An 11,227-nucleotide genomic window follows, 5' to 3' on the forward strand; every position below is an offset into this window, starting at 1 on the left:
GCCGGGGCCGGGGCCGGGGCCTGCGAGTGCGCTGGTGTGCCGGGGCTCGGGCCGGGCACAGGTAAAGGGTGTCTTAGAACAGGCCAGGGAGTCACCGGACAGCGCGGGAGCCCCGGCGGTGCTGGGGGACGGCACACGGGGCAGCGTTAGAAACAGCCGCAGTTTCCTCCGGTCACCTCGGTTCTTTGGAGGTGAAATGCAATCAGGCACAGAGCAGGTACGGATAACTGGCCTTTTGCTCCTAAAACCTCCTTTGCTTCCCAGTTAAAGCTGTCTGGGGTGATGATGCTCTTGATTAACAACATTTGATGCTGGCACACGTCCCCCACAGAACCACACCAGGCAGGAACATCATTTTGATTCTGTACAAGAAATACTATGTGTAATGCTGGCTTGCAGAGAACTGTCACAAATAAGATCTATTTTTTACGTGTGTCAAGTACTTATCAAGGATGTTACATTATTGGTCTTCCTGCAGGTAAATAGGTTGGTGATTTATAGTGATTAAACACTTTATTTAAAGACCTTGTTTCCCAGGTGGCCTACCTGAGAAGTAAGTGTTGCAAAGCTGGTACCTGATGACTGTAATTGTGCCATCCAGCACTAAATTCAGATGATGGATGAAAGAGACCACAGCGAGGAAAAGACATTTTGGTGAGAAATTGCAGATTAATTCACGGAATTGTTGGGGTTTGAAGGGACCTCTGGAGATCATGGAGCACAACCCCCCTGCCCAAGTAGGGTCAGCCAGGGCTGTCCAGGACCACATCATTGAGTTTTGAGTATCTCCACAGATAGAGACCCCAAAACCTCTGCTGATGTATGACATCCCTCATAATAAAAAGCATTTTCTTATGTTCCAGTGGAATTTCCTGTGTTTTAATTTGTGCCTGTTGCCTCTTGTCCTGTCAGCGGTCACTGCCAAGGAGAGGATGGCTCCCCACTCCTCCCTGCATCCCATCAGGTATCTACATGCACGCACACGAGATGACCTCTGAGTCTTCCCTGCTCCAGGCTGAAGTCTCAGCCTTTCCTCACGTGACACATGCTCCAGGCCCATAATCATCCCTGTCGCCCTGGGCTGGGACTCTTCCAGTTAAGTCCTGGTCTGTCTTGTGCTGGGGAGCCTAGACTGGGACACGATCCTGCAGGTACAGCGTCACCGGTGCCGAGGAATCTGTTCAAGAGGCCCAGGGGACGTCGGCTCTGCCAGCACTATCAAGAAGGGTCTATCCAAGGCTAAAAAAAAATCTCTCACAATTCCTTCTTCTCAGCTGTTCTTGCTGCAAATATTCTTAAGTATATACACTGATGGAAAGGAGTAAAAGGTTTAAATATACTGGATTAGAAATAAACGTGATCTTGTAAATTGGTATTAAGGAAAAGCTACACACTTTCACTTGAAGTGAACCATCCTAATCAAACGTTTACTTCCTTTAGTGAGTGTAACAGCGCAAAAGGCCACGTTCTCTGAAGCCAATATTGTTACCACTGGACAGCACCTAAATCCTGACAACAGACACATGCAGACAGAAGCAGCGCAGGCCCTTGTGCAACTGAGCTGGACACGCGGAGCAGGAACCGAAGTACAGATACTAACGTATTTCAGACACTGGACAACTTACCCAAAATACAATTTAAGTGATGTGACAAGAAAAATTAATAAAAACCAGCCACACTTCTCATAAAATTGTATTAGAATGCAGCAATGACTCTCATAAATAATGTTCTGATCGTCTAATTTCATAGTGACAAAACATTGCATTGTGAGATTCTCATTTCTTGCCCATTTTGTATTTGAACAACCAATCACTTTTGAATTTAGAATGTTTAGAAAGTACCAACTTTGTTATTCAGGAATGAAGTGAGTGTCTGGACAGGGAGAACAGACGTAGCACTTAATAATGTACAGAATGAAAAGATTTTGAAGGAAAGGTGTCTTGGGTTGAGTGGCACAGGGCTAACTTCTTTTCTAATGCTGGGGAAAACTCCACATTTGGAAGACTCTAGTGTCTGAATTCTTTCTGGGATTAAGTGGAACAGAAAACCACCAAAAATCTGATACTAAATCTGATTAATCTGAACAATCAAAGAAAAAAGAAGTCTACTTAGCCATGCATTTGTGATGGATCAGTGTAATGGAAAATCTAAATATCTGGGATCCTGTAAAATCAGTCTCAGCTTTCAAATAAAGTTCTAACCCTCACACCATCTTTCTCCACAAAAGCATGCAACCTGACAGAAAAAAAGGCCAATCATAAGAAAGTTCAATTTCCTCACTCACAGGAGTGCAATTAGTTCTAAGAACCTTTAGGTTCCAAAATAGTGGTTGTCTTTCTTTAAAGGGAGAAAAATAAATTCCTGTCTAGTGAGAAGAATAGTTTTCATTTTCATTTTTAAGTCAGCTGTAAGAGAAATACTAACTACCTCGAATCTTAAGAATGATGTGTTACAGCTAACTAACATAACAGGTCACAGTCTGCATGGTATCCCTTCTTGATATCATCTACTTTGATATATTTTATCTAGTTGCTATTAATGTCATAATGTCAATAGAGATTACTGGTTTTGCTGAACACAATTAAAATATTGGTGTTGAATACAGAAGTGTAGCATAGTATATGCTAATAGAAACATTATGGCATAACATGGAATAATTTCTTGGCAGTAACGCTGCAGAAAAAAACCCTGGGGACTGCAGGTGACTCTGGGCAGAACATGAGTAAATATAAGCGGATTTTGTTGTGGGGAAAAAAAAAAGGCTAGTCACTCCAGGTTGTATCACACGTGTTAACACAGCACGTGTAAGATAATCCTTCCATGACACTCAACGCTGGTAATACCTCAACTGGAGTATTCTACCTGGTTTATGGTACCTGAGTTTCAAGCAGCAGGTTTAGAGCACAGCAACAAAGGATGAAGAGGCTGGAGGAAGAAAGGAGAAAAAGAAACAATAAACACCCAGCCAAACCCGTCACCGTCCCCCCTCCCCCCCGCAACTTATGAGGAAAAAGGTGAACACAGATTTAGTGCTGAGGCGGAGAGAAAAGCTAAACTAGAGGGAGGCACCAGCCCAGGCTACATAGGAAAGATCAGAGGATTTCCATCACTGAAGGTCTTTAAGAACAGCATTATACATAAACCATCTCTATTTACAGAATGCCAAAGCAAGCATTGGTATTTTGATCATTTTTTTCTACAGTGTATTTTTCTAAGAGTTCAAAAGCTTCAAAATTAAGAGTCTCAAGAATTTCAAAGAGTTTTACCACATGGAGGAAAAAAAAAAAAAAGAAAAAACATAATTTATTTCTCTTATGTGGGTTGAGTTGTCGGTTCAGTGCAATGCCTTTTGTATGCAAGTTTGCCCAATTTGAATGGGCAAACTTTAAATTGAAGGATTATAGCTTTCATTCTAATTTTTTTGGTATGTGTACATCATGATTGGAAATAAGTAGCCATTAGTTTATTTCATATAAAATTTATGCATTACTATAAAGTTCACTTACCCAGTGTATCATAGCATCTCTCATCAGTTTTTCTACAGGATATTCAGTATTAAATCCATTCCATCCCAAAAATCTGTACTGCCTCTGTGGATACTCTCCCCAAAGCGAATCTAGTAGCTTCATCAAGTGCTCTTTTTTTTTTGCTAATCCAACAGCACCAGCTGCTACAGGAATTGGATCCAGCATAGGATAAAAAATTAGAAATTCCCGCTATGTTTCATAACTAAGTTATTTCTGATAACTTACGGGTGGTCTGGTCTTATCAAAAGCTTCGATTGCGATTTTAAAGCCAGCTCCCTCAGCATCAGTACATTTTCTGTCAGGACTCGCATTGTCAAAGACAATACCTCTTGTATCTGAGCAGTGCTGAACCATATTCATTTCCTGAGAAGGAAAATTTACAGATGTGCAACTAAATTGGATTATTCAAAGGTACAATAACTTTTCATTCTTTAGTTTACTTAAAGTATGCTTTTTTCCCCAAAAATACTTCATCTAAAAATTACCATATACACAACAAGTAATAGCATTGCACTTGCAGTCCAGCATGCCCTTAATTTGTCTCAGCTGGGCAGTTTACTTTAGCTTTATAGGAAATCAGTGCCGTGGCTGTGATCAGTCTTTTTTTCTTTCTCTAGTTCAACTATATCCTTTGAGATGGTAGTGGAAAAAGTAAATAATCTTATATGCACGCAGTACAGGGTGTACTACAAGTAAATAAATGAGTTTTTCAGGTTTCCAATTCCTAGTATTCAACATCCAGTTTTGCCTACTGCTAAAAATAGTACTTTTTTTTTTTTTTTAAATAAAAAGAGAGAATAGCACCAGTGTCTCCAAGGCTTCTTCCTCGACCAGCAATAGCTAAATTAAAGCTCACTATGTGCATATTTATGGTTAGAATTGTCCAGCTTGCTTCTTTTCCTTTCAAGGCACGCTACACATTTATTGGCACTTGTCAATAAAATAGTTCTCAAAGATTCTTTTGCAGCTGTTCAAAGTCATCTCATTCAGACCATTCTGAATAATTCCTTAGCTGAATTAATAAAATTATAATTAAGTTTGTCTTATGAATAGTTTCTGTATGTTGTGAAAATGAAAAGATCACTGCACATGAGTGTATGAAAACGTTCAGTTCACTGGGAATCTTTTGTCTTTCATGGTAATTTGTTGCATTATTGGTTTAGAATTGAATGATTCCTGGCAGGTCAATTAAGAGCTGAAGTCTCCACCTTTCTTCCAATTTGGGTTCCAGGGCTATTTGCTTCCACAATGAATCCAGTAACGGCTTTGCTTGCAGGAACTTTTGGATCTGGATTGGTATCAGTTAGCAAAAAATACGTAGTGTAAAACAAAGAAGAGGGATGGAGCTTATCCTCACAATTAACAACCAGGTACTATTTTAGCTAACATTTTTACTGGTTTCACATGCATTTCTTCCATATAGTACATTCTATCTATAAGTTAACAATCCTTTCTCCCAAAAATAAACTGAGAGGGACCGAAAGAGAGGAAGTTTCAAAGATTCAAGATTTCATAACATCTAATAAAATTACTTCAGATCAACTTGCAAAGATTCTCCACCTTTTCCATGTATTGTAAGTCTTTATGATATTATTGCTTCATTAACAGTACAAAAGAAACCTATTCACAGCACATACATGGAAATTAATGCTTAGGAAATACGTTCTTGTATGCAAAATGTTATTGTCTGATTTCAAAGTTCTTAATTTTATTCTTCTAAGCATATATTGCAAAATAAGTATTTCTCTCAGAAATGAAACAGTTGTAAATCACTTTCATGGTGTTCAGTAATGTCAAAAGATATCTAGTAGATTGTCTTTGACGGATCTGCCTTGAACAAGGAAATAAATAGAAAATTCAGCTTTTGGATAAATGTATGAAGTTTTTCCACTTGAATTAAGAACATGTATGTTGCGAGTTGGTGTGATGTGAGACAAATAAACAAATGAAGTTCAATTTCCATCCAAGTCGAGTTTCTCCTTATACAAACCTCATGTTTCTCCTAAATGCCTAAACCTCCCCTTGAAAGGGAAATAAAAGGTATTAATTTTTGGTAAGTGACTTAGGATGGGGACAATTTTCCAAGTAATATCTTCTATTTGCTTATTTAATGTATCTCATTAGCTACTCCCTGACTTTCAGTAAACAGCACTGTTTATTAACGAAACAAAGTGAGTAGTGAGTACATGTCAGTGTTCTCTAGAAAAAAAAAAAGAGAGAAAAAAAGAAAAAAGGCCAAAAAAAAGAAGTAATACTGATTAATATGGTTTAGGAACATTCTACAATGCAGCAGTTATACTTACACACATCATTGGTTCCTTTGTCATTCTTCCAAAGTATTTTTTCTGCTGATGCTCATTTCCTGCAATGATTACTGGCATTTGCTGAAAGAAAATATTTAGACCATTAATCCATCTTTTTAAAGGGCACAGATTCCAGTTTAAGAGACGTAAGAAAAGACAGAACTTATCCCTAGGGCATTTGCTTTGATGGTAGTTTGCACCCCTGTACACCCATCAGCCAGCCCTTCCTGACAAGGCTCGCTTCAAAACTGCCGAGGTCCAGACCACTGCAGTTGAAATATTTCATTTACTAAAATGTGTTTAAATTGTAACATATTGGTGATTTACACGAATTAATTAACAAAAACGTATTCCCCCACATACATTTGATTGTGTACTGTGTTTGATTAGACACTGTCATGCAAGCTTTTTGAAAATTACATATCAGGTTCCAGGTTTATTGTTTGATTGATACAGGACAAGTTGCACAAAGTAGCAAGGATGCACTACTCTAATTTTTTTATGACTTTACATTTAAGCACTTAGAGTTCTTAGGAAGCAGAGAAGGGGCTCCCGAGCTATCACAGCACTTGGGGAAAAAAATAAAACCCGTCCGTATCAGTCTAGCCGCCAGCTCAGTGACCTGTTTCTGACAGAAGCCAGCACTTTGAGAAGTAGATAGTAATACAGTAACAGCACAACTATACCTCCCCAAAAATATTTTCCCCAGCCCTTGGGTGCCTTCCTCAGCAAAGAGACACCTCTCTTTGGAATCTTTATTATGCTTGCCCTTGATGGACAATTCTTATGCAAATTTGCCCAGTCTGTTTTAGAACCTACATAAAATTTTAGCATCAATATCATCTAGGAGCAATGAGTTTCACAAATTAATAACATGCTGAATGTAGAACCACCTCCTTTCATTTATGGTGAACCTGCCATCTACTGAATTAATTTGATGCCTTCTAGTTATATTGAAAGGGACAGTGAACTATCGCTCCCCTTTTACACTCTCCACAACACTGAGATTTTTGTCGTTTCTCGTACAGAAGCTACATCTCACACAAAAGATACATCTTTTATAATCTTTGTCATCTTTTTAGGAACCTTCTCCTTTTCCACCGTACTCTTTTGAGATGGAAGGATCTGACTACATAATGAATTAAAGAGGCAAGTACAATTTGGATTCAAGCAATTTGGATCAGTAAACTCTATCACCTCAGAATTGACCCCTTTCTCCAGTTTATTAATAGATATTCCAACCAGCACGGAACTCAGCAAGGCTGTTCTGCTAATTTTTCCACTATGAAATCTGTGATTTTTAAAACTAATATTGGAAGTTCAAGCATTACATAGCAGCCAGGCATCCCTTTTTCACACACTTATTAGCAGCTTCAGAGAATTCCAATGATTTCACATGGCATGACTTCTTTTCACAAAAACCCTTCTCTAGCCTATCATGTTTGCCTGTGTCCACTATTTCTGTACTTCATCTTACCTCCTCTTAATTTACAAGGTATATCAGGCTTACTAGCATGTATTTTCCCAGATCTCCCTTGGAGATATTTCAAAGCAAGGGTGTCCAATTTCCCACTTGTAATTTTTCATTTAATAACCAAGTGATTATACACTGCAATAGTTCAGCTATTTCAGGCTTTAGTTTCTCCAGAATTTCTGGCTGAATAAATCTAGTCCTCACAATTCCTCCCTTTGATCCTTAACCTCATTTATTAAATTTTTGATACAAGATACACCCTCTGATTAGTCTTCCAAAAAAAAAGGGTCTGCTATGGACACTTCCCTAACTTCTTTTTCAGGTAACATAAATGCAAAAAAGAAAATAATTTAACATTTTTTCCATGGTTACTGATACGCCTAAATGCTGCCAAAGCACTGCTGTACTGCATCTAATCTAAACTGAAAAACTGTCCTTCTGGAATAAGCTCTTAAATTGCTCCAGCCTGTGTCGGAGACTAGAACAAAATATGACCTTCTAATTTCTCTGCCTAATCAGCTGACACAGTGCACCAGGGAAACATTAGGCAGTTGTAATCACGGCAGGAAAATCTGGTCATAAATTACTAAATCATAATCTGTCTAATTTGTCTCCTGATTACATCCACACCTAGTAACACTTGTATGTGTCAACCTGCCTACTGATTAAATTTAGATTATTCAAGTATGCAACTGTTCATTTTACACAGAATCCATAATTACAGGGATAAATCTCATCTAATGCCTTTTCTTTGTTTCATTTCACAGATTAAAAAGAATGTTTACTTACCACAGCTTTCTGGTGTGTGTGAATTCATAAGACGAAGTTCCTACGCCTGTTTTATAAGTGGAAGAGGATACTGAAACAGACAGGGGAAAATCACCTTCTGATTCATCACAATCAACACTTTAAATTGTATCCACGTTAAGATAAAACTCTTTTTTTCCCCTTACACTATGGTAGATTTACCTCTACAGTTTTGTCATATTGTGCAGCAACAGGAATCATTTCCTCCACAACAAATTTACGAGCAGTAGCTTGAAACTCTTTCTGTTCACCACTAAATTCTGCTTTAAAAAAAGTCCCAAATTCTCTACTACCTTAATTGTGCCAATTGTCAGAGTATGAGAGAAGAGAAAACAAGAGTGTGCTTCCAGGACAACCCAAACCACCACTTCTCGGTCCTCTCCAGGAACCAAAAAAAAAAGCTCAGCTTCCTCTTTCTCCTGAGAAAATACTCCTACCATGCACGCACTTACTTCTGATGAAATGATCCACAAAATGTTCAAATTGGAGTAGAGAGGACTGTGTCACATAACACGTATTACCAAAAGAAACAAGAAAAAAGCTGTACTAATTAAATGGAAGAACAGGGGAGATGTCGACAGAAGATCCTGGCTATTCAGTTCCAACATCCAGCTGCTGGCCCCTTGTAATTTGCTTTATGCATATAATATGCAAGACGATGTGAGGCTTTAAGAACAACCTATTAACCCACATCTATCAGAGTATTTTGGTAACATCCCAGACGCATGTCTGCTTTCTGTTAATAACCTGCTGCCACGGACACTTATTAATTACTATTATTAAACTCCAAGTAGGATAGAACTCAGCAGACTATCTGAATGTATTTTTCTTCCTACTACTTATCACAAATTCATTCCTTTTCATTGTAAGTGCTTTCTTTGCTTTTTTTTAAAGTTTAGTGCACACAAATGTTATTGTTACAGCTATTTGCAGAATGCCTTAATACTGTGCAAAAACATGTCTGAATTTGATTTTAAAGGTTGTTTTATTCTCTTTCATCCTTCAATAGTTATGAATATCTGAAATGTTTGGGAAAAAAAAAAGAGAAAATTATCTAATTGCATAAATTTCTAGAAAGACTCTAGAAAGAAATCAATATCATGCAAAAACAATTAGCCTAAACACTAAGTAAAGTCTTCTTAAGTGAAAATGTAGAATGGAAAAAAAAAAAGCCTGATGAGGTCAGTCACTTATTTCATAACATTTAAAAAAATTGAATTAATCATAATGGTGCAAAAATCTCACAGAAATTTTACAGGAAACTGCAGAAGACAAGGACATCACAGAAAGTTACATAGCTGGGAGGCAACAAGTAATTTCAAACTGAAGTTGTGGTAGATAAGTGTGCTCTTGAACATAAGCATGCTGTGGGACACGGTTACACAGTCACACCCCTGGGAGAGTGAAGAAGTCGGGCAATGACAGGGATCAACACAGTGAAAAAAGTGCTTCCAGAGGATCCTGAAAACATCCAGGAAACTGAAACACAGAAGGAGCACTGCCCGGCACAGGGGAGGGGGAGGCTGTGACACAGCTGAGCAATGAACTGCTCAGTGTATTCATACTTCAGAATTGCAAGGCAGTATAGAACTCCAGTAGGCAATATATTGTTTAAGTTTTCACAAGCCACAGACATCACAACATGGTATCTTGCTAAGTTTTGTGTTGCTGCTGCCATTCTTTTACAGAAAACCAAACCAAACGAAAAACACCAACAAACATCTAGAAAGACTTTGGATCCTTCAGAACATTTTATACCTTATCTGGAAAAGACAAGGCAAGGTTGAAAAAAAGCCATATCATTGTAATTATTTTTTTTTTTACGGAGCAGCTGTTGAAAAAGTCATGCACAGCTTTGCCACCAAAAAGGTTTGCCTACGCTAGAAAAAGCACTGAATTCAAACTAACGCTAAAAGTAATAGCCTGTATGACAGAAGTTGCACATTTATACTAGAGAACTTACATCCACTGCAGTTTTTGTAGCAGAGCAGCACACAAGGTACGCACCGAGGGTTACTCTGGAGAAACTCAACACTCCCCCCACAGACAGACATGAATTGGAGAGGTGGGATTCATACCGGGAAGTTGCCTGAGTGACCAAGTGACAAAGGATCACAGTCTGCCACGTGTAGGACTTTGGGAGACTGTGTCTACTCCGCCAGCTCCCCCGCTGCTCCTAGAGGCACGCTGAGACTCGGAGCAGGTACCGCAAGCCATGCCCAGAGCTGCTGCACCTCCTGGCACTATGGCATAAGCTCTGGCACAATCAGAAATACCATCGTTACGATGTCATGACTAACACCGGAATAAACCTCTGACAGGAAGAGCGTATGACAAGGACACACGTGGGAGTGATGTGATCTTAATTACCTTAATCCCAAAAGAATTATGGAACTTGTTCAAAAAGCTGTCCATCACAGAAAACAATAGAACAGTAAGCTACAGTCACTAACCGTGATTGTCCCTCACGTAACTCAGGACAAAAATGAAGGGCGTTGTCAAGAGCCGTTTGGTGCTGGGGTAACGTGTCGGGGCTGACCCTGCAATACGAGCGCCACTACGTGTGGGTTTCCCTTGTCTAAAGCGTTGCTGAAGCACCTACAGAACACCGCCCGGCCTCCGATGGAGACCGCTTCCCTCCCTGACGCTGTCACAGCAACACTGACTGGGATCCATGGCTCTGGGGCAGAGAACCACCGCCACCACGGCCACCACGGCCACCGCCACCACGGCCACGGCCACCATGGCCACCGCCACCACCGCCACCACGGCCATGGCCACCGGGACAGGCCCTTCGGCTAATTCACTCCGGAATGACTGGAACCGGAAACCTGAAATAGGCCTGAGTAAATGCTAAGCTATCTGAGCTTTGAATAATTTGTACTTTCTACCTTGAAGGCAGGAGGTTGTTGTTGGTGTGATGTACTTTGTTCAAACAGCTGTTAAACACCGCCCGTGTCCGAATGACCGGACCCAGGTGGCACAGCCCGGTGCGCTAAGGAGAGGCGCTGTGTGGAGCCCCCTGCACCCCGACCCCCACCCTCTGAAGCCGCCTCCCGCACCGGGCCGGCAGCGGGGGCCTCCCGCGGCACCGGAGGGGCCCGGGGCCGCGACAC

At 40.1% G+C, this 11,227-nt stretch overlaps 1 protein-coding gene and 1 long non-coding RNA gene across 3 annotated transcripts in view; one reads left to right on the forward strand and one right to left on the reverse strand.

Moving 5' to 3' along the window:
* The window catches only part of RABGGTB (Rab geranylgeranyltransferase, beta subunit), a 23,408-nt gene extending 13,067 nt beyond the window's left edge, over positions 1 to 10,341 (reverse strand). The window contains exons 1-5 of one of the 2 annotated variants that reach the window (XM_014937513.1): positions 10,190 to 10,341; positions 8,094 to 8,163; positions 5,831 to 5,911; positions 3,753 to 3,890; positions 2,877 to 2,925 (exon numbers count right to left, since the gene is read on the reverse strand). In XM_014937513.1, the coding sequence (XP_014792999.1) occupies positions 2,877 to 2,925; positions 3,753 to 3,838 (135 nt within the window). In that variant the 5' untranslated portion in view covers positions 3,839 to 3,890; positions 5,831 to 5,911; positions 8,094 to 8,163; positions 10,190 to 10,341. Of the gene's footprint in view, positions 1 to 2,876; positions 2,926 to 3,752; positions 3,891 to 5,830; positions 5,912 to 8,093; positions 8,164 to 10,074; positions 10,090 to 10,189 lie in introns of those variants that run through there. The other variant, XM_014937522.1, reaches the window with a different exon arrangement.
* Positions 13 to 1,705, forward strand: LOC106885376. Its single transcript, XR_001411432.1, has 2 exons — positions 13 to 964; positions 1,441 to 1,705. It is a non-coding gene; the product is annotated as an uncharacterized LOC106885376 (long non-coding RNA).
* Positions 10,342 to 11,227: the final 886 nt, after the last annotated feature.

This window comes from Calidris pugnax, unplaced genomic scaffold, assembly GCF_001431845.1.
Source record: "Calidris pugnax isolate Ruff unplaced genomic scaffold, ASM143184v1 scaffold29, whole genome shotgun sequence".
In the NCBI taxonomy this organism is placed as follows: Eukaryota; Metazoa; Chordata; class Aves; order Charadriiformes; family Scolopacidae; genus Calidris; species Calidris pugnax.